We start from the raw sequence: 24,451 nt of genomic DNA, 5'->3' as shown, positions 1-24,451 counted from the left end.
ATATTATTTTATATATCAAACGATATATCGTTTATAGATATTACAAAATTGATATATATTTAATGATATTTTTATTTGAAAACAACTTAAAATATTATGATTATTTAGTTAAATAATAATGGAATTACTTTTCTATATTTTTCTATATTGTTATTTATATTTAAAAGTAGAATTTATTTAATTAAAATATAATTTAGCTGAAATATAATATGATATAATATAATATATAAATATATATAATAAATATAATAATTTATATATAAAAGTATATATTATTAGTAAAAAATAGTTATATAAGTTTAGAAAAAGAAACAAATTATATGATCATGAATTATTTTTATTATAAATAAATATTTGGAAATTTTAATATATAATTTATTAAAAAATAAAAATTATAATATTTAAAATTATTTAAAGATGTTAAAATAGTGAATTATATATTTAAAAAGATTTTTTTTATTAAAATTATTATTTTAACCTCTAACATCAATAATAAAATTAATATTAATAGTAAAATATAATAATATATATGTAATTGATTTACATATAAATATATATCTAATTAGAAATTATAGAATTTTAAAATTAATATAAATAATAATAAATATTTAAATTATTTAAAATATATATATAGAAAAATTTCAAAATACAAAAATATAAAAAATATTATAAAAACAAATTAATTTTAATTTTTATACTTAAAAAATTTAAAAAAATATTTATTTGATTTTTTATTGTTGATATTAAAAAAATATTAATTATTTAGTTGTCCAATAATCCAATAATTGTCCAAATATGATATTGTAAAAGATTATTAAATAAAGTTATTGATAAGATGCCTATAACGCATGCGTTACTGGAATCAGCTGGTTTCGTTATATATAAAAAGATATACATAAAATGTACATTTTTCCTACAAAATCATATTATTTGTTACGTGATATTTCGTTTAAAATGGTTTTTAATATAATACGGTAGACGATATGTAATAAATTTATGGATAGTTTAATCTTTTTTATATTGGAACCATCTTAATTGTACCACGTCAGATTTTTGGTGCGTAATAATTGTTATACTAGTAATGGTTATAAAAGGGGTTATGAACATGGTGATAGAAGCGGTGATAATAGCGGTAGCGGTAGTAACGGCGGTAGTGACGATAGTATAGTGGTAAAGTGATGATACATTTGTACATTTATAAAAATATCCATTTATTGACAGTAAAATTTTTGATGAGAAGAGTAATGTAAGCATTTAAAGAAATGAAGATTTATATTACGTACGTGTATCAGATATTACTTTTTATATCAGTTGCTTCCAGGTAAGTATTTTGTCTTTTTTTCTCATGAACAATTTACATACATGTGTAATCAAATTATGAAAAATGAAAATTTTTAATAAAAATAATTATTTATATTCTTTGTATTTTTATAATATTAATTAATTGTTTTTTATTTTTATATATAAAAAAAATTTAAAATGAATATTTGAAATATAACATATTTTTTGCTAAGTTATATTTTGATTACATACTTTTTGTTTTTTCATTAAGATATTTTAATTTCTTCCTTTAATATTTTAATATAAAAATATTTAATTTAAAGATAAAAAAAATATGTTAAATTTTTTTTAACAAACTATATACAAATAATTTATAAATAAATTAAAAATAAATGTTATATGAAATTACTGCAAATATTCTTTTATGATGTCATAAAGTTAAATATAAAAAGTATATTAAATTATGCAAAATGAAATTTGATAAAAATATTTTAGAATAGTTTATATAAGGAAAGATTAATTTTATTTATATTATGTTTTTTTGAAAAAAATAATTATTAAAAATATATTGTATAATATTATAATAAAATTATCTTTATAAATAATAAAATTATCTTTCTAAAAATTATATATAATATTTATAATTTCAAATTATTTATTGTTTTAAAATAAAATTTACATATTTTTATATTACAAAATAGAAAAAAAAATAAGATATTGATTTTAAAAAAATTATTTTTGTAATATAATATTAATTCATTTTGTATTTTGTAATATAATATAATTTTTTTTTTAAATTTTCTAAAAAACAAAATAGATAATTTATTTACATTTATGATGTTTGGCATTTTGTATAGTTTTTATATTAATATATATAATATAAAAATAATATATATATATATATATATATATATAGTAGGTATAAGAAATAATTATTATTCTATTATTATTTTTATTAAATTATAGAAAAATAAAAAATCATATCAAAAATATGAAAATAAAAAACTTAATATTATTAAGATATTATTTTTCATTTTGATTTATTCTGATTTATTCTATAAATAAAATTATCAAGATTTTAATTAATTAAATGAAACAAGAAGAATATTATATATTTCAATTTTGGATAAATTATCTCGTATAAAAGTAATATTAATATTAATTATAAATATATAATAATATTAATATTAATTATAAATATATAATAATATTAATATTAATTATAAATATATAATAATATTAATATTAATTATAAATATATAATAATATTAATATTAATTATATATATATCTTTTTTTTTCTTTTATTTTATTAATCCATATGTTAAAATATTTAATACAATAAATTTATCATAAAAAATGAATAAAAAATGAAATAAAAATAATATATTGAATAGGGAATAATTCTTTGTAAAAAATAAGTAAAAAATTTATCATGAAATTTTTGTATAAAGCTTTATTTCCAAGAAAATTGATTTTGATAATTTATCAGATATATATTATATACATGTAAGTAAATATATTGCTGAGAAATATTCAGCTCCCTTCTTATTCACCTACATGAGATGCTATTATGATTTTGTTTGTAGATATGAGGCCAATATCTATGCCTATTTTATTATGATTGTATTCCCTTTATCACAAATATCCATTGAAACCTGCATTCCTTTCAGAGGACTTCTTCTCAATAATCTATAGTAAGAGTATTTCTTTATATTATTTGTGATTGAATATGAGTTGGCTATAATAATTCTTTATTGATAATAAATATTTTATTATCCATGTTATTATAAATGTTGATACTAATATAATTCAATGATACAACAGGTTTTTGCAAATTATTTGTTTGTGTTTTTATTATTTTTATTGTTGGAAATGTTATCCCTGTTGTTGCATATATAATTCAATATTTTAAATTAAAGAAGAACTAATGGATTCTAATATGTTTTCGCTTTTTAATTTTTCAAATTCTTGCATGATTTTTTGTTTCAGTTGTATAATATTTTCAACATCTTTTTATACCTGCTGTTTGATATGCTCTCATAAGTGAAAATCAAGGGATTAAAATGTGGCGATTAGAAGGTACTGTACCAACGCGATTGATTTAACACAAATAATTTTAATCTCAGAAACTTATAATTGATTTATTAAATTATAATAGTACTCTATTTTGTTAAATTAAATAGTTTTCTCATTAATAAAAGTATTTTTTTTAATACAGAACATGATTCATTGCTATATGTTTATAAATCATATAATTGATAAATTTTTAAAATCTATTTTTTTGGAAATGAAGCCTTAGAAAATAAAATTTCATAAATTTTTTACTTAATTCTTTATGTAAAAAATAGGTTTTTTTACTTAATTTTGATTTACTTATATTATGATTTTCATCTCATCCTGATCCTTTACATTAATACAACATTAATACAGTTGATGCTATATAAATTATTTATAAAAATATAAGTTAAATTTATTTCATAATATATATTTTTAAATTTTTATTTCTTTTTTTAAATATAGTTTATTATTACATTATACAAAATAAATGCAAATTTTTTAAATATGTTGAACAATTTATGCTTTTTATTACTTTTATATAAAAATAATTTTTTAAAAGTTTTATAAAATTTTAAATTATGATATTTATTATTACATTTAGATTATTATATATTTATCTTTGTTTTAAAAATCATTTTATTTTATTTTTTAAAACAAAATAAGGAAAATACATTTTTTCAAATTAATTTAAAGCTTGTCCTTTTTACTATTTAGTACTTTTTTATTTACAGTGCACTTTTATTTATCATAGTAGCTTCTGAAAATGCACAAACCAGTTATTACTCTTCTTTTAAAACAAATGAAACATCTGAGACTGATAATAATACGGAGTTAACAAACAATATGGAAGTTGATGATTTAGATACAACTATACCAATTACTGAACTATATGATCTACACAAATTAGAAGTAAGGATTAAAATAAAGTATGTTATAAATATAATAAAATATTAAAATATTAAATATTATTAAAAACTATTATATTAATTTTTATTTGTAAAATATATATCTATGTAAAAATATTTAATATATATTTAAAAATTTAGGAAAAATATATTGAAGAATCTACAAGCTTTGAACCTATCATAAATGGTGAAGCAGGAAAAAAAGAGAATTCTTATAAAGATACAGATATTGTAGTGGAAAGTTTTACTCAAGCCAAGTAAGTTTTTATATTTATCAATATTATATAAAAAGATCTTATTATATTTAATTACACAAAGAAAGTTTATTTTTATATTATTTTAAGTTTATTTTATATTATATTGTTTCTGATCTTTAAATATGAATTGTTTACAAACAAAAAACATCATTTTATATGTTTAAGATCTTAATGATTGTTAATTTTTATTTAGAATTTTTTAAAATATAATTATTGAAATATATATTTAAATTTTCTATTAGAACTTATATGTATTCAATGTATAAAATTCTATATATATTTTAAAAGTTTTTCTTATTAGAGTTTCAATTCAAACTTTATAATTATTAAATTAAAAAATTAAGAAATAAAATGATAAAATAAAAATTTAAAATATTTAAATCTTTTAATTAATTATGATAAAGAAAAAAATTTATTATTTGTATTTATTATTATTTATATTTATATATATTCTTGTAGAATGTTTTCAATATTCTGTACAATAAGTGAAAAATAAATAAATCTTTAAGAAATATATATGTATTGGCTTTAATTTCTACGCACTTTACTAAAATAATATTTGCATTTAAAAAATTTTTATTTTTATATGAATATTATTTTTATATGATATCTATGTGAGACTATTAAAATCATAATTAATTTGAAAAAATCCTTATATATATATACAATTCCTTATATATATATATATATATATATATATATATATATATATACATACAATATATATATATATACAATTTATTCAATATATTACACATAAAAATACTGAAACAATGAGAATAATTTAAAAAATATTACAACATGATTGTAATAATATATAAAATATTTGATTTTATAATAGTCTTATTAAAATTACAATTGAAAAAAGTACAAACAATAATTAATGATTTGTATCTGAGAATTAAGACAAAAGATAAGATAATAATTGATAAGATAATAATAATGTTTGTGATTAAGTGAATAAATTGAAATGAAGAAGATAAAAAAAAAAAAAGAAAAATCTAGATAGAAAAAATGCAAATATGCTATTTATTTGATAAATTATAAATATATTATAAAATTTTATTGTATAGAAAAGAATAATAATTATAATAATCTTCAACTAGTTTTATGATAAAAATATTACTGCTAATTAAGAAAAAAATTAAATGATTAAAAATATAACATTTTTGATATGTTTTAGTTCAAACAATAAAAAAAGATATTGTATTATTTTAAACATCTCTTAAACTATTAAATATAAATAAATTTGATAAAGATTTTAAGTCATATTAATATGAAAGTTTTAAAATTTTTTATATTAAATAAAAAAATTTAATTAATGATTTTTTTAAAATAAAAATTTATTTTGAATACTTATATTATTAACTATTTCGTAAATTAATTATTTTGCGTAAAAAAAGTTTTACAAATTATCAAAGATATTTATACATTTAGTTTTCTCTGTTACAGAATTTCTGAACATGAACAAACAATTTTAACTTTGATGAATACAACTGTAACAGAATCACAAAGTTTAACAGAATCAAATCTTAATCCTGAGTTTTCAAAAAACAAGAAATTAAAAAATATAGAACAAAAAATAGAAAAAGAACAAGAAGAAATTCTATCTAGTATACAAGCACCACCTATTATTAATGAAATTACTGAAAAACCTAATGAAACAAATAGTCTCAACATAGAATCTTTATTATTGACAAATTCAGTTAGGGAAGAAGAAACACCTGAAGTAGTAGTAGTAGTAAGAGCTGAACAAACACCTATTGTTACTGATGGATCAGACTCAAAAGTTGAAGATAGTATTAAAGTACTTCCTACTAAAGATGAAATTTCTAAAATTTGCAATAAAATGACAACAACTCCAGAATTAAGTGATACTGATGCTAAAGCCCGATTAGTAGGAGATAATAGAGATGAAACTGCTGCAGTTGTTTTTGGTGAAGGAATTGCATCTGTAGGATCTTCAAATCCACATGAAGATATTCCATCCTTTAGTGAATGGACACAAAAAAGATTAGAAGAAGCTGAAAGGAAAAAAAGTAAATACCATTTATAAATTCAATAATTATTATTGAATATTATTATTAAAAAATATAAAATTAGTACAATTTTTCTTATTTTTATAACATTTGTATTGAAATATTTTAATAAAAATCAATAAATATATTTTTCTAAAGTTCAATAAAATTTCAAATAAATATTTTTTTTTATTATATATATATAATATTACTTATAAAAATAACTTCTTCTTTGCAAAAAAATTGCAAATTTTTTTTACTCATTTTGCATATCTAATTCACAATTCTATTTGAAATTTTTATTTTTTTTTCAAATATGTTTAAAAATATATATATATTTTAAAAATATAAAATTTGATATTTTTAAATCATATTTTATTGTTTATAAAAAAAAATTTCTTATATTAAATTTTGCTATTTGATATAATAAAAATGTTATTTTTCATTGATAATATTATCAGTATTGATTTGATTTTTAATTATATTAACTATTTCATATATATTTATTTTATTATTTTGAATGTCTACAATATTTTTGATTTAATTTTTTGTTAATTATAAATTCACTTAATTATAAATACTTATATTTTTTATAGCACATCCAAATGTATCTGTTCAGAATTCAGGAGCATCAACACGAGGAATTGGTGGAATGAAAATTCGTTCTAAAAACTATGCTTCTCCAGATTGTGGTGCAAAAATTGTAGCTGCAAATCCAGAAGCGCGAAGCGTTAGAAGCGTTTTAGTTTCCACTAGAGATGAATATATGCTTAATACATGTACATCACGTATATGGTTCGTGGTAGAACTTTGTGAAGCAATTCAAGCCAAGAAAATTGAATTAGCCAATTTTGAGCTTTTCAGTTCATCACCAAAAGATTTTTCAGTTTATATAAGTGATCGTTTTCCTACTAGAGATTGGAGTCCAGTTGGTCAATTTACTGCAAAAAATGTAAAAGATATCCAAAATTTTGCTTTACAACCACATCTTTTTGGAAAATTTATAAAAGTGGAACTTCAAACTTATTATGGATCTGAACATTTTTGTCCTATTTCTTTATTTCGCGCTTATGGTACTAGTGAATTTGAAGTTCTTGAAACAGAAACAGAGAATCAAATTCCGAGAGAAACGCATATAAATGTAGATGATGAAGAAGATAGTGATGAAGAAGAAGTTTTGGATGTTGAAAATGGTGAACCACCAAGAAATTTGTTTGGGAGTGCTAGAGATGCTGTATTAAGTATTATGAAGAAGGCAGCTGAAGTATTAGTAAAATCTAGTGATTTGACTTGTAATAACATTACAAAAATTCAACAAAGTATAGATAGTGGTAATATTCTTGAAAACTCTTTTGTTAGTTGTACTACACCAAGATATACTATTCTTTGTGATCATTGTTCAGATAAAAAATTTGCAAAAGTTTTTCAATTAATTAGTTGTAAGGAAAAACAGTTAAATGAATTACTTAAAATTGATCTTGTGAATAGAACTTTAAGACAAAATGGACTTTGTAAAATTCATGGTGTAGAATTTAAAACCTTTGCAAAGAAAGAAATAAAAGAAAAAAATGAAAATGTAAAAAAAACAGAAAAATATGACAAATTTGATGAAATGTTTAATTCAAATTTGCATTTTCAATTAACATTTATAACGTCTATACTTAAATCTGAATATATCACGGCACTTTGTAATATATTAGCAATAAAAGAATGTAAAATGGTAATGAATGCAAGCCATGAAATACAATTTGATAATTTTAAAGAAATTATTAAGGAAGATATATCAGATAAAGATAAAGAAGATTCCAATAGTAATACAGTTAAATCATTTCATTATACAGCAACACATACTTCTAATTCAAATATATATACATCTTCTCAGGAGCTTAAAAAAGATACTCAAGAACTATCTATAAAAACTAGCAAATTCATCAGCACACCTGTTGAAATTTCATCTAGTTTTAAAAGTATAGCTTCACAAATAAAACCTACTAAAACTTTTGGAAAAGAAGAAATCAAAAATGAAACATCAATATCAATTTTAGAAATTGAGGAAACTATTCAAGCTGAAGTATTAACAACTGTTCCTGTATCTTTAAATGTTGATCAACGTTCAATTTTAAAGGCTTCTGAAGAGCCATTTACAACTCCTAGTATTTCTATTGAAAATTCACCTCAAACAACTGTTTCTGTTTCAATAACTACTACTGATAGCAATGAATTTGCAAATGATGATATGATATCAGATATAGAATCTTTGGAATTCGCTAATATACCAAATAAAGTGGAGAAAGAATATCTGGAACAAGAAGGAAAACAAGAACAAGTAGAAATTTCAGATCAAGAAATTAAGTTACCTTCTCAAGATTCTTTAATGTTTGATAATTTATTATCTGATCTAAAAGATTTAGAAGGAGAAGCGACACATATTCAAAATGGTCCTACTGCAAGTACTTCAGTGACACAGCCACAAAAAGAATCTGTTTTTTTAAGATTATCTAATAGAATCAAGGTATATAATTATTTATTATATAAATAATATTTTTTTTATCATATAATATATAATAAATATAATTTTATATAATTTTTTAAATTTTTATATCTGTATTTTTTATGATAAAAATATAACATTTGTTTTATATGTCTTATAATATATATATAATATATATTATGTATATATATATTATATATACATAATATATATATATATATATATATATACATATATATATATACATAATATATATTAAAATAACATAATATATATAATATATAAAATAGGTTTTAATAATATTATTATTTTTATTAGGCATTAGAGATTAATATGTCTTTAAGTGGACAGTACTTAGAAGAATTAAGTCGTCGATATAAGAAGCAAGTTGAAGAAATGCAAAGATCTTTTGAACGCACAGTTTCAGCAATGAATGAAGAAACACGAAAAAGAGATGAACGTGAAACAAAGAGAATAGAAGAAATTGCTATTTTAAAAGAAAAAGTCGTTAATCTTTCTAATTCAATAAAAGATCTTTTATATGATCGTGAAAGTTGGCGTGGAAAAATTTCTATGATAGGTCAACATATGTTGTTAATATGTTCAGAAGTTCTTGTGATATATTTAATTTTGATTTATTGTTGGGGAAGTAACCATAAAAAAGCTGAAGTAAAAGTGAAACGACAATCAGAAAAAGATTCAATGCGTCGTAAAAGTGCAGAGAATTTTAATTCACATATGAAAAAAACAAAAAAGCGAAGACCAAGCGAAATAGCTTCTAATATTACGGGTACATATCGTGAATTAATGATTATTGATAAATCTCATGAAATAAAAAAGGAAAAAAAAAAGAAACGTAAAAAAACAACCACATCAATTAGTAATCAAACAAATATAAATAATGATATCAACATGTATCCAATTACACAATATAGAAATCAAATAGATGTTACACATGAAATGAACATAACACCAGAAATTGTTTCCTCTATTGAAGTATTACATTCAAATGATTCTCAAAAACAAATTTGTGAAAAATTTAATTGGATTCCGGAAAATACGATTGAGTGGTTCAATGATGTTCACAAAACAGGGTGTAATATGATGTTATGCACTAATAATTCCAAAATAGATTCTATTCAAAATTCTGAATTAAGTAGTTCATATGTTAAAAATTCAAATGAATCAAATTTATTGTCATCAAATGTTTTTCCAGAAAAAGTTCATTATACTGAGCAAACTGCCATTGAAAAATCTGAAGATCCTTTAAATATTAGTGGCATATTAAAGGATACAAGCTTAAGTGTAACATCTTCTTTTATGAAAACTGCTTTAAGTACAAGAAAGAAAAGAAAATCTTATTCAAATGATATGAATGAAGAATGGAATAAAAATTCAGGTGATTCTAATGATAATACTGTACAAGTAAGTGTTATTTCTTCAAAACCATCTTCAGAAAATATTGATCCTGATATTGAGACAAGCAGTAATGGTTTATTAATGAATCAAAGTGATGAATCTAGAAGTAGTAGTGTAACATCAATATCAAAAAAAAAGGAAAAAAAAAATACTAGTTTTAGGAAAATGGTGAGAAAATTTTTTTGATTAAAATAGGTTTGCCAATGATAGTTGGTTGAAAGAATAACTTGAAAATATTGAAACTTATGACTCTTATTAAAGCATACAATATGCTTGGTTTGAATGCTTTGCTCGTATGACGTCATGTAAGGTGTGTATAGATTTACAGACATTGTCTGTAAACATATACCTTCATATAAGGATTTTAGATATCTGCAGATAGATCGCGGTTAGTTAGTGAAGTTTTGTATAATTTTAGTATCATCTAAATACAATATAACAATATACAATATCCATGAACAGACTTTCAGCATATATATATATATATATATATATATATATATTCTGTATCCATATGTTATAGACCTTTACTAATTGATCGCGGATTATCTTCAGAAACGTTGTATATTTATAATTATATCATTGTATAAGTTATCTACAGAGAATGTCTATATGGTTACAATGGATATAAATTCGCACGAGTTGCTCTTCTGAAACAAGGTACTATTTTAGTAGATATGTATTTATTTTTATACGCGCGAACAATCAAACAAATAAATTCTTATGCAAATAGTTAAAAATTCTAAAAAAATAGTTATGTTTAAATGATGCACAAATTTACGATATGCTAATCAATAAAACGAATTTGATTTTTCGCTCGTTTTTCATGCTACAAATTGGAAAATTAAGTCTAATGCATGAAAATCAAAAAATTTTAAGAGGAATATGGGAATCTTAATATTTATTCGGAATTTTTGAAAGTTTTGAAATTTTTTTCTGAAAAAAAAAGATTAAAAATTCATAAGGATTTATTTTTTGCATAGATTTTTTTGTCATCAAAATCTTGTTATATTAACATAATTGAAAAATTTATAAATATTTAAAATTAAAGATATATTTAAAAATTAAAGGAATTCCGAAATTATAGACTAATTTGGATGCGAGCAGATGAGATTTCAAAACTTTCATATTTTTCATATTTAGAATTTTTTGGAATAATAACAATATAAAAATTTCGAAATTTTGTTTAGGCTCATCCAATTTTTTCATTCCAATCGGAATCCCATAGAACTCTAATTTTAAGTACTTATAAATGCATTATGATACTTTTCTTAACTTCTCAGAATAGAATGTTTGATGATTGAAAAATTCATAACAAAAATGACTTTTGTCAATTTTCATGTAACAATTTTAATTTTTATTCAATAAATTTAAATATTCTTTATGAAGATATTTATAATATATTATTATACATTATTAGTTATATACATTATATATATGTGTGATTATATTACAGAAACATTATTATATTTAATTATAAAATTGAGTGAATTAACAATTCATGATTAAAATTGTATAAAAGTCATTTTTGCTATGTATTTCTTAATTTAAAATACTTAGAAAACATTTTTCATTTAGTAGATCTTAATTGAATATATTTATGATACATAATTCATTCTTAATAAAAATTTTAACGAGAGATTTTTTAAATGCGTATTCTTTTAAATTCGTGCATTTGATAAAAAATTCGCATATATTCGTATAATTTCCCTCATAAGAATTTATTTGTTTTATTGTCTGTGTGAATATCTACATATCCATTGAAATAGTAATCTGTTATTCTAAACGATTCATACATATTCACATGAACAATTTTTCTGCAATATAATTATATGTGTCCATAAAAATTAATTTGTTTCATTGTTATGTGCGTTCGTATACATGAATGTATTTCGGCGCATTCTCGCGAATTGTAGTTCAATTCTGTAAATAGTATAATAAATGCAAGACATATATTGAGATCGTAAATTAGATATATTATTACGAGATAATATGTATTGATGTAGTCATATTTAGGACATCTTTTAAAAACATTTGGTACTTATATAGTCTAGATTGAAGTCAGCTCTAACTTTCTAATAATTTGAACTATCTGAAAGAAATAACAATTCTGAATAATTTTCAAAAAATTTTAACTATTGATTGTTATTTATTAGAAAATTGTTAACAAAAAGTTTTAATAATTCAAAAGAAAAATCATTTTTTTATTTATTCTTTAGTTCTTTTGTAAATTTGTGTCTTTTACTTCTTCTTCTAGGTGCACTTATCTTTTTCTTATTTATACATATATTCTTTTATTCTATTATTTTAATCTTAATTTCTTTAACTTATATACTTCTCTTAATGCTATTGTACATTTTTTTTTATAGTTTTCTTTAAATTTAATTTTATTTTAAATTAAATTAGATCTAAGAATGTATCATATATTCATTATGTTTCTATTCTTTTTTCTTTCATTTTTTAATTTATCTTTATCTTGTTCCTCTTATTTTTCTCTTTCTTTTATTTATTTTTCCATTTTCATTTTCTTCTTCACTTTTTTTTTCTATCTTTGTTATCTTTTTTAAATTTTTTTTTATGTTGCTTAAAAATTCTTCCTAAAAATTAATTATCAATTTATTAAAAAATTGTTCTTTATAGATTGTGAAAAAATTTAATTAATTAATTTAATTTAAAAAATTTTAAAAATACAAAATCCAATATATATTTATATTTATTGAAATAAAATAAAAATGAATAAAATTGATTATGACATCTTTCAAATGTTGTAAATTGAAATGTAACTTCAATTTAATTTGAAATCGGTTAAAAAAAAATAATATTATATAAATATAGAGTATTATATATAGTATTAAAAATCTTTTGTTTGTTTATCTTATCTTAAAGTAAGATGATTATATAAATGATGAAAAATTATTTAGAATGTTATTTTCAAAAAACATCTCATTGAAATTAGAAAATGTGATTATTTTGTAAATAGTTATCAAAATTTTTATTATTAATTAATTAATATTATTAAAAATATTGTTAAAATAATATTTTAATAAATATCGATATTTAAAGTTTTAAACATTAATTAGATTGTTTTCACAATACTGAAAATCGGATTATTTTCCTTATATATGTTATATGCAAATCAAGATCGTTGGAGCTGATTTTTTTATATTATAAATTCAAATACTTTTTCAAATCAGAATTGAAAATTGTGAATTGATATATAAAATTTCTTCATAATATATATATTGCATATATATTGTTTGGAATATACTAAATTTTATATTTCTAAACTTGCTTTAAATGTTATATATTGTTAAGAATTATTCCTAATATTTCCTAATATTTTCATTTATAGTTAACACTGAATAACACTGTGATTGCTCCAATGCTATAAAATCGATCACATTATTTATTATAGCTCCATTTTATTTGCTTTTGATGTACAGATAGCCCTCAAACAACATGGAGGTTAAGAATGTCAAGTTTCTACATAATTGATATTTTATATAAAATTTTTCATCTTCAAGATCTTAACTGTACAATTTATTATTGAATATAAGTTTTATTATTATTTTTTATACATACTATGTATGTATATATGTCATTATATATTTGTGTCAATGTATATTTTTACAATAAAATAAGTTTGAAAAATTAATTAGAAAATTAATTAGAAAAGATTAGATATAAAAAATATATATATATATAGATAATATATTTATATGTATGTATGCATGTATAAATGGATTCAATTGGAAAATATATGTGTGTGTGAAATGCAATTTATAGATGTATGATGATTCTAAAATTTGTCAAAAAATATTCGCGTGTAACAGAATCTGTGTTGTTTGAGGGTAAACTGTTCTTTATTATTGTTATGCATATGATTCGTTTTTTTTTTAATCTTTTTTTTTTTTTTTTTTTTTTTTGAGATTTTCAATAATGAAATATATGAATTCTATTGATTGTATTTTAAAAAGTAGATATATCGAAATAGAATCTAATAATTGGAGCTACATATTTTCTATCGCATTGCTTCTTATATTTATTATATTATATTATATTTCTAAATTGACATGCTTAAAAGTTTTTTTACATGAATATATAGATTCACTATATAAAAATAAAGAATCCAATAATAAAAATAAGAATCAAAAAAATGAAAACAGATTTGTACGATATTTTTAATCGTCAATCGATCGGTTACAATGGAATGACGTAATCATTTGATGATATTTTTAATTGAAAATATATGTTTCATTTAATTCATTGTCATTCATACTATACGAATTTATTTGTAGATATAAGATTTTTTCAATAGTATTTCTTGATTATATTAAATCTATCAGAAATAAGAATTCTTTTAAAGGAATTTTTTAAAATGTAAAAAATGTTGGATTAATGAATCCAACATTTCACAGAAATCTACAAATAATCTACAAATAATATTGTTATCTATATGCTTGATTTTATGAGTTAAAATTTTCTTAATTAAACTTTTATTTGATTAAATAATACATATAATTAAGAGAAAAAAAAAAAGCATAATAAAATTTCATATTACGTTATATTCATATATTTAATAAAAAGATAAAAATGGGCAGATAAGAAATTTTTGAATATCAGAATAATTTTTTTTATATTAAATTTTATTTAAATTTAATATAAAATTTTATTTAAATTTTATTAAATTTAATAATTTAAAGTTTATTTCAATAAATTTTAAGGATTTGATTTTTACATCACGTAAGTTTTTCAACATGTAAATAATGTAAATAATTATAAATAAAAATTATATCCAGATATTGTACATTATGATATATTTCGAATTTCTTTAAAATCTATATACTTCTATATTTTGAGTTCATTAATTTTTTGCATAAATAGTTCTGAATACATTACCAAAAATTATTAAAAAATTTTATATTTTTTAATGACAAATAATTTTTAATTATAAATAATATAAAAGTATATATTTTAATTTTTTTTTAATAATTACTTTAAGTTGAAATTTAATATACAAACATAAATCAATATCATAATTTAAAAAATAATGTCTTCTTTTCAAAATTTCTACCTACATGCTTCTCATACGCTCTTCTCATATATATATATTTTTGTAAATTTCTCTTTGAAATTTCTAATATAATTTCTATAAAATATTTTTCTAATCTATTCTCTCTCTATTATCCAATTATTTTATATTCTGTAATTTATTGTAATTTTTTTTTTCATAATTTTTTTTGTACATATATATATAATATATGAATTTCAGATAATTTGATTTTTTATATTTTTTTTATAATATTCATATTTTGGTTTGTTTTTATTAATTTTATATATTATCTTTATTTAAAATATAAAAATTTACTAAAAGTAAAAATAATTTAAATTGATGTTAAATATTAACTTGTATAATCTTTATTTATTGTTATATTATTTTGTACATATATTATTTAAAAATAAATATAATTAGAATTTAAATTTAAAATTAACAGAAGAAAAATACTTTCTATTTTAAATAGATGAATATTATGGAAAATAAGAAGAATATTAAAAATGATACTATTAAATAGCATCATATTTTTTAAAAATATATTTATTTGTAAAAATTATACAAAAATATTTGTGAATGTGAGTGACTAAAAATAGGTACATGAAAAATACAAATTTTATACATATTTTGTATGCAATATACATCATACATTATAATTAATATGTAATTTTGCAATTAAATTTGATCTCATAGGAACATTTTTTCTATTTATCTATTATTAAATAATCTAAATCTAAAACTCAAATTTTATTAAATAAAATTTAAAAATATATTAATAGAACTTAATTCTATAATAAATTATAATCAAAAGTTTAAAACTTTTTGAAATTACAAATATATGTATAAGATATTAAAATAATATAAAATCGTTTTAAAATTAAGTTAATTTAAAATCATTAAAAAAAGGACATGTTCAATACAAAAAGTATTATTGTACTTAACATAAATAATATAGATTAAATCATTATTTCTTTTTTTAAGATATCAATTCACATATAAAAGTTAATTTTTTTAAATTAATAATAGATTTTTTATCTATACATTTTTTACTTTAATAGAATTTTTTACTTTAATAGAAACACGAAAACAAATAAAAAAGATACATGAAAGAAAATATTATTAAAGTAACAATTTGTCCAAAAAATAAATTTATTATTAAATTTATTATATATATAAATAAATTCATATTTAATAATATGAATCAATTCATATATAATATATAAATTCATTAATACTTCATTCAATAATAATAAATAATCAGTCAAATAAATTTTTTTAATTTTATAGCTTATTATGTCATAAATTAATTACATTTATTTTGGCTTAATGAATAATTTTAATAGTATATTTAATTTTTTCATTTTTTTTATTTTAAAAACTATGATTTAAATAATTATGAATTATAGTATATATATAATTATTCAGTAGAACAATTATTTAAATATATAAAGAAATATTAAAAAAAAACTTAATAAGTACTATTTTAGTTTTATAAAATATAATAATATAATAATAAATTGACATTTATGATATTTAAAAACTATTGAATACTAATTTGATGTTTCACTAAATAGAATAAACTGTTAATAGAATAAACTAAATAGTCATAATTATTATAAAAAAATTAAATATATTTTAATATACTTGTGATTGTAATATTGCTTTTTGTAATAACATACAAAAGGTCTCATTAACTTCATGACATAAAATATCTGCAGATTTATCCCCTAAAGCGGCTTGTGCAGAATTAACTCTTCCAAGTTGTAATAGTAACCCTGTAGTATCTTCAGCTAATGGTGGAAAGGCTAAACATATACGTGTTAATGCTGGTAATACAGGCATAAATAAAATCACTCTGTCTTTAGCAGATAATACTCCTAAAAGTGTTATCAAAGTATTAATAGCTAAACGAGAAACACTTAAAGCCTTTGGTAAAGCATATTGAATTGCAAGATATGAAGCTAAATCCACAGCAAAAATTTGCTTTTCTGGTTCTGGTTGTGACAATAATTCAGGAATCCAATCAAGACAAATATGCATAGAAGGAATACCAGTAACTGTAATAGGTAACAATTCTCTTGGATAACCCTATAAACATTATAATGATATATTATAATAAATTTTAAATATAATTATATTTTATACATAATTTATATATAATAATAACAATATTAACATATTAACAATTAATATTAAATATATTTTATTTATTAATGAGAAAAAATAAAAATACATTAAATATACATACTTGAAAATGGACTAATTTAGCCAATGATGGATCTGCTATAAATACTTGATGTAAATATGAACAGATTATACTTTGTATTTCTCTTAATGACCACATTTGTCCAGGAGTTTCTCTATCTTCTTCTGTCTCTAAACATGCTTCTAATAATATTTGAACAGCTGCACTTTCTTGACCTGCCACTAATGCTGTTCTTAAATCTTCTCTTTCAGCTTCATTTGATAACTGACCAATTTTTTCTGTTAATGGTTTATCTTGTATATGTCTAGATAATTGAGATCGAGAGGCTGCTAATGCGGCTTGTAATATTCTAAAAATATTTATTAGTGAAGTAATGATATTAACTAAATATTAAATGCTTAAAAACTTATTCAATTTTTTTTTTTTTTTTTTACCTTAAAATAACAGATAAAATTGGAGCACATCTAAAAACTCTTGTATCACATCTCAATACTTGTAAAGGATCTAATACAATATTTTCTTGTGTTAAAAAAACATTTTTTACAAGAGAATTTTCTATTAATAAAGCATTTATCGATAAAACCCATAAACATCTTGGTAAAACTGTATTTAGTCTAAGCCATATTTGTTTATATAATTCTGAAACAAATTAATTTATTATTATAAATATGTTTAATAATGTATTATAATATTTATATATACACATATAAAAAAGTAATAATAATATTAATAATATTAATAATATATTATTTTGTTATTTTGTTATAAATTAAATATTATATTTTTATTTTATGCTAAATATAAGAAAATATTAAAGAGAGAAATATTAAATCTAGTATAAATTGTATATTATGCATTAATAAAATAAATTAATAATATTCTATTAATTAAAATAATATATATTAAATATATATTAAAAATTTTTTTAACTTTTGATATTTTGAAAAAGAAATTACTTTCAAAGCATTAATAATTTTCATATTTTATTTAAAGAAATAAATTATTACCTTGAATATACCTAGGAACTCTTGAACTTAAAGTTGCTTTAAAATAATGAATTAGAACTTCAGCATGTGGCCAAATATCAGTTGGTTTCATTAACATTAATTGTCTCAGAAGTCTTCCTGTTCTTGAAGGACATGTTTGAATATGAGAAAATGTTTCAATAATCATGATATCAGTAATTTTTACATCTTCATAATTTGTTACTGTAGAATCAATGTTAATCATTTCATTATCAAGCCAATCATCTACTAATGAGAGATGAGGAAAATGTGTAGCTAATAGTCTAAGAAGAGGAGAAAATAAACCAGCATAATTCATTTGATCTCTTTGAACCAATTGAAGTAAATATTTTATTGGTAATTCAGATAAAAATTCAGTTGAATATGATTTAACTTTTCTATCTTGTGATATAAAAGTATGCATATTAGATAATCTGACATCTTCATACAGCAATAAATAATATAATAATAATAATTGTGATGTAAGAGAAGGTTTTGAAATATCGATATCCATACCATCTGTTTCAGTTTGAGGGAGATTGTTAATATTCTTTTTAAAATCAAAATTTGCACCAAAAATACTATTTTGAAATACTCTTCTAATTTCATCTTCAGTAATTGGTTTGTTTGTATGTTCTGATGTTTTATTATTTGTTACTAATATTGAATTAACATATACTTCAACTAAAGCAGGAAGAACTGGATGCAATGGTGGAACACTATTACAAATTTGTTTATAAATCCAATTTTTTATAGGTACTCGATGTTTAGCAAATGCTCTTGACTTCAGTAACTGATGAATACAATGAACAGGTAAAAATCCTGGAATGTTAGCATTTAAATTGGCTGTTACTGGTACTTTTACAGCATGAGAAGTGACAACTTGTTCAGTAAATATTTCTTGCATAAAAATTTGCTTCATTCTAGTTAAATTGTTTGGTCTAATTGGTATTTTCATACCTAAAGTTGCACATACAAGTTCACAAATAGCTGATAATTGATTGCTATGAAAATGTATTGCCATTAAAAGTAACATTTCTCCAAAACTTGCTGTTACACCACTAGCACTTTCAAAATAAGCTTCTTCTCGTACAAGCCATTGCACCCATTCTATGCTTCGCTTTTCAAGATTATGATGACCTATTAAAGAAGAACATGCAATAAGCATACAAAGACCTAAAGAGACAAATCTCACACCAGCTGGTGATGGAGGAGGATGAGATGTCAGTAATTGCACTATCATTGCTACTTCATCATCTTGAAATTTAATACCACCAATGCCTCTTAATGCACAATAAAGACGTAATAATGCACTAGCTTGAACAACTTGACTTTCTGGTAATTGACCCGCATTTTGAGAAGTCATTGCTTGTAATCGCTTAAGTAATTCTTCTCTTAAAGACTGTAATGCTGTATGAGATTCCCATTTACGTTTTTGACCATTTCTAATAAACATTGCAATCCATGTTCTTACTTGTTGATCACTACCAAGTAATAATCCTGATACAAAAGCAACTATATCACTTTCTGCTAATGTATTATTTATATTTTCATGTTCCAAACTTAATGTTATTGCTAAAGCAGGCATTCTACAAAGTTCTACACACTTGGCTCTTACTGCTAATGCTTGACTTGGATTCATTTGACACAGCATTGTTAAAGCCATTGTTCTAATTCTGCCTAATGCTGATTCTTCTTGCCTTTCCCCATTAGCTATTAAATGTGCACAAACTTCAGAAAAACTATCAGGAATATTAGCAACTATCCAACAAATTATTTCTGGACCATATTTAACATGTAATAATGTTTCTGTTATATCCAATATTGATAATACTGTTGGTAATTCTGATAAAGCAACACAAATCACATAACTAATTTCTTCCATATATACTGCATTATCAAATAAATCAGATTGTTTAATTTGAAATTCTTGATTTTTTTGTTGTTCTTGTACTTGAGAAGCTATATATAATAATTCACTCAATACTAATCTTATTCTTCTAGTAGACTCACTGCGTTCAAATTCCAAAGCAAGACCACTTTGTAGTGACTGAGTAAGTACACTATCTCTTTGTAAACTTCCCATCTTTTGTCTAAAAAAAAAATTACATTTTTTTTGTAAGTATATTTTATATAATTTATGATATATTTAACAATACTGAAAAATTAAAAAATGTCAACAATGAAACTAACCTTAATTGTTGTTCTTTTCGAACATCCGTTTCTAATGCATGAAAGTCAATTGAAAGTAATGCAATTATTGAATTTACTGATTCAATTCCAGATAATATTGTCAAGACCTGTTTTCTTTGTTCTACACATTCTTTTGTTACATCTAATGGAGATATAAGGCTCATTCGAACTAAACATGGTAAAATTGGTCGTATTTCTTTATGAGAACATACAGCTAAAACCGGTATGTCTACATTTTGTATTGCAGTAAAAACCCGTGGTGATACACGGGCACTTTCTTGCATGATTATTATTTATTTGTTATTGATTTAAATTGATTAAATGTGAAAATTATACACTATAAAATAAATTTATGAACTAATGTAATTATACTTTTATTTGTCACGATATATATATTTATATTAAAACTATATTTATAAGTAAAATTGTATTGTGAATAAAATATTTTTTAGTATTTATTAAATTCATAGAATTAATAGTTTAAATTGACCAAAAATATTACTTCATTCAACTTCAATTAGGTTAAGTAATAATCTGTCATCCATTCGTACCGCCACGTGTGTACAGAATTAGATGGAAAAATTACTCAGAATTTCTTTGACTAATATATATAATCTTATTTATTTATGAAATTAAATTCAAATTATAATATATAATAGAATATAATTTAAAAATAATGGATTAAATTTTATTGGATTATTTTAAAGTACTAAAAATTTTAGACTTTTCTATATCATTTCATAAACATTAACAAATAGATTCTAAAAATGTTAAGTTTATTTAATATGCAATTAACATTTAAATTGAATAAAAAATAATATTTGCATTCTTTAACAAAGAAAAATAATTTGAATTTATCGCATACTAGTATTTCTATCCTCCAATTAGATTAAGTAAAAATCCAATATGATGTTATAATTAATTAACATAACTAACAAAAATTCGAAAAAATTTACAAATTTATATAATATATAAATAATTTTTGAAGTATTCCAATTCTGACAATTAAGATTATTGTTTTTGAATTTTGCACATTGAAATCTATAAAAATACATTAAAAAATTAAAAAATTTTTTTTTTTTAAAATATGCTTATATATTATTTTATTAAATCTTATTATATTTTTTATTTTTAAAATAAAAAAATAAATTCAATTTAAACAATAATAATAATAATAATTTGGCACGAAAAATACAAAGAATATTATCACAACTGCCATCTATTAAATATCCTAATAAATGTAGAAGTATGTTATTTTAAAAGGCGAAGTGATTATAGTGCATATAATATTTTAATTTTGATTTAAATATGGAATATATATACCGTTTACCATTTTTAGCATTAGAAGTACCTAACTTAAAATTAAAGAAGCCATCATGGTTTGTGAAACCTAGTGCTATGATAGTTTTTTCATTTATACTTTTATCATATTTTCTAGTAACTGGAGGTTAGAATTGCATAGAATAACAATTTTTGAAACATTCTTAGCAAACTCTCAGGAGATGAAATATATATGATATATATTAATTTTTCTATCTTAACAACAAAATTATAAAAATTATTTTGTGAAAAATTTTTTTAAAAATATTTAAAAATTAAAAAGTTAATTAAAGTTTGCTCTTACGAAAATGTTATTAAAATAATCACTTAATTTATATTTATTTCAAAATTTAATAGAAGAAATATTTATAATATTTATTTATAAATATTTATTTGATTTATATTTTATATTGATATTTTAATAAATTTTGATAAATTTGTCAAAAATTACCTTCTCATGAATCTAAATGATAATGTATATATATTAAAAAGAATAAAAAAAAAAAAAGAGATTATTTACTTTGAAAAAAGTAAGAAAAAGTTAATTTTAAATGATTTTTATGGCAAATAAAATAAATCTAATTCAATTCAAATCTATTATTCATAAAGAAATTGATATAATTATAATAATATAATAATTGATATAATAATTTGTTGATATAATTATAATATGTTATGATATGTCAAAATTTTTTTTTCATTCTTTTCTATTGATGTATGATAGATTATATTTTAGTATATGTAATATTATTTTATTATTTTATTGTTAATTACAATACTATAAATATGAATACTATTTTAAAAATATTTATAAAAAAGTTTAAAATGAAATTTCTGAAAAAAAATCACTTTTCTGCAAAATAATTTTATAATTTATATATTTTTATTATATTATATTTCTATTTATATTTTTTATAATCTCTGAATTGATTGAATATATCATATTGCATTTCATATTCTAAAGTTTTGTTAAGAATATAGCTAATTTTTTAAAATTCTTTTAATAGAATGCAATAAATATTATTTATATTTTGATAATAAATTTTTTAAAGGTATAATATATGATGTAATTGTGGAACCACCTAGTGTAGGCTCAACAACAGATGAACATGGCCATACAAGACCTGTAAGTAAGTGAATTAGAGATAATTTTGTATTAATATTTTTTAAAAGTTATATTGTTTACTTTTTATAGGTAGCATTTATGCCGTATCGAGTAAATGGGCAATATATTATGGAAGGATTGGCATCTAGTTTCCTTTTTACATTAGGTGGAATTGGTTTTATAGTATTAGATCAAACACATAATCCATCAACACCTAAGCTTAATAGAATTCTTTTAATATGTGTTGGATTTATTAGTGTTATTGTCTCATTTATTACCTGTTGGGTTTTTATGAGAATGAAACTACCGTAAGATTTATATATATATATATATATTATATATTGTAATTTATAAAAGAACAAATAACACATTAATTAATTTATAAATACATTTTTTATATTTCTTTATACATTTAAATGAGACTTATTTACATACTTTTTTGTAATATACATATATAATATAAATACATAAGAAAAATAAAAAAAAGACTAGATTTTAATCATTTTAAGAAAAACTTTGATTTCAACTTTTTTTGTTACATATATAATTAACACTTTCGTAGATATTTTGCTAAATTAAAATTTTATATATAATTTTATATATAATTTTTTTGTTTCAGGGGATATCTGCAATCATAAATTTAATAGATTTAAAATAATATGGCAAATTGAGCTTAAAACTCAATATTTTGTACTCATCAAAACTATTACATTTTGTATTAAATATGTGGATTAGAAATGTGATTTATAAATAATATTATAAAAAAATTCTGTCAAATATATTTAAAAAAAAATAAATTTTTATTTTTATTTAATTTTTTCTAATTTTTTTAAAATAATAGTTATTTAGTTTAATTTGTTATTAAAAAATATTGGTTATATTAAAAATATAAATTATTAATAATGAGCAAACTATTAAAAAAAATGTTCAGATATTAATATAACTTTAATTTTTATGATTGATTGATTTTTAGAAATATTCATAAATTAATAAAAATATGTAAATAATAATATACTATTACAAAAAAATAAAATTTTTGATTTAAAAAATTATTACAAAAAAATATTATTTAAATATTAAAAAAAAAAAGATAAATTTTCATGCTACAAAGATTAGAATTTAAAGTTTATTTAATTGTA

At 19.9% G+C, this 24,451-nt stretch overlaps 3 protein-coding genes across 6 annotated transcripts; 2 read left to right on the top strand and 1 right to left on the bottom strand.

The window, feature by feature from the left end:
• Positions 1–785: 785 nt before the first annotated feature.
• Positions 786–10,666, top strand: LOC100578947 (SUN domain-containing ossification factor). Of its 4 annotated transcripts, none has more exons than XM_026440441.1 (8): positions 786–1,321; positions 2,870–2,977; positions 3,273–3,362; positions 4,073–4,267; positions 4,388–4,503; positions 5,956–6,542; positions 7,118–9,033; positions 9,331–10,666. In XM_026440441.1, exons 6-8 carry the CDS (start codon positions 5,990–5,992, stop codon positions 10,615–10,617), a joined length of 3,756 nt encoding a protein of 1,251 aa, XP_026296226.1. In that variant the 5' UTR covers positions 786–1,321; positions 2,870–2,977; positions 3,273–3,362; positions 4,073–4,267; positions 4,388–4,503; positions 5,956–5,989; the 3' UTR covers positions 10,618–10,666. The 4 variants fall into 4 exon arrangements, with proteins under 4 accessions (XP_026296226.1, XP_026296223.1, XP_026296224.1 ...); XM_026440439.1 differs by having other exon boundaries at positions 787–1,321; positions 4,073–4,250; XM_026440440.1 differs by lacking the exon at positions 2,870–2,977 and having other exon boundaries at positions 1,260–1,321; positions 4,073–4,250.
• Positions 10,667–17,094: 6,428 nt separating this feature from the next.
• Positions 17,095–21,821, bottom strand: LOC551355 (integrator complex subunit 2). Its single transcript, XM_623752.6, has 5 exons — positions 20,888–21,821; positions 18,698–20,787; positions 18,125–18,329; positions 17,733–18,039; positions 17,095–17,572 (listed from the first exon to the last, which is right to left on the bottom strand). The coding sequence occupies exons 1-5, from the start codon at positions 21,169–21,171 to the stop codon at positions 17,120–17,122; spliced, it is 3,339 nt and encodes a 1,112-aa protein (XP_623755.3). The 5' UTR covers positions 21,172–21,821; the 3' UTR covers positions 17,095–17,119.
• Positions 21,822–22,111: 290 nt separating this feature from the next.
• On the top strand, positions 22,112–24,010 carry LOC725266 (oligosaccharyltransferase complex subunit ostc-A). The gene is made up of 4 exons (XM_026440442.1): positions 22,112–22,334; positions 23,260–23,333; positions 23,403–23,620; positions 23,932–24,010. Exons 1-4 carry the CDS (start codon positions 22,196–22,198, stop codon positions 23,948–23,950), a joined length of 450 nt encoding a protein of 149 aa, XP_026296227.1. The 5' UTR covers positions 22,112–22,195; the 3' UTR covers positions 23,951–24,010.
• Positions 24,011–24,451: the final 441 nt, after the last annotated feature.

This window comes from Apis mellifera, linkage group LG4 (genome assembly GCF_003254395.2).
Source record: "Apis mellifera strain DH4 linkage group LG4, Amel_HAv3.1, whole genome shotgun sequence".
Classification (NCBI taxonomy): domain Eukaryota; kingdom Metazoa; phylum Arthropoda; class Insecta; order Hymenoptera; family Apidae; genus Apis; species Apis mellifera.
Note: the sequence above shows the minus strand (reverse complement) of the source record. Positions and strands in the feature narration are given on the sequence as shown.

Excerpts from the sequence above, each read along its gene's own strand:
- LOC725266 (XM_026440442.1), top strand. The coding sequence starts at position 22,196 with ATGGAATATATATACCGTTTACCATTTTTAGCATTAGAAGTACCTAAC. Across the intron at positions 22,335-23,259 it reads ATATTTTCTAGTAACTGGAG|GTATAATATATGATGTAATT; the intron begins GTTAGAATTGCA and ends AATTTTTTAAAG. Across the intron at positions 23,334-23,402 it reads AACATGGCCATACAAGACCT|GTAGCATTTATGCCGTATCG; the intron begins GTAAGTAAGTGA and ends TACTTTTTATAG.
- LOC100578947 (XM_026440438.1), top strand. The coding sequence starts at position 1,263 with ATGAAGATTTATATTACGTACGTGTATCAGATATTACTTTTTATATCA. Across the intron at positions 4,251-4,387 it reads ATGATCTACACAAATTAGAA|GAAAAATATATTGAAGAATC; the intron begins GTAAGGATTAAA and ends TTAAAAATTTAG. Across the intron at positions 6,543-7,117 it reads AGAAGCTGAAAGGAAAAAAA|CACATCCAAATGTATCTGTT; the intron begins GTAAATACCATT and ends TATTTTTTATAG.
- LOC551355 (XM_623752.6), bottom strand. The coding sequence starts at position 21,171 with ATGCAAGAAAGTGCCCGTGTATCACCACGGGTTTTTACTGCAATACAA. Across the intron at positions 18,330-18,697 it reads AGTTCCTAGGTATATTCAAG|AATTATATAAACAAATATGG; the intron begins GTAATAATTTAT and ends AATTTGTTTCAG. Across the intron at positions 18,040-18,124 it reads ATTTTATCTGTTATTTTAAG|AATATTACAAGCCGCATTAG; the intron begins GTAAAAAAAAAA and ends AAATATTTTTAG.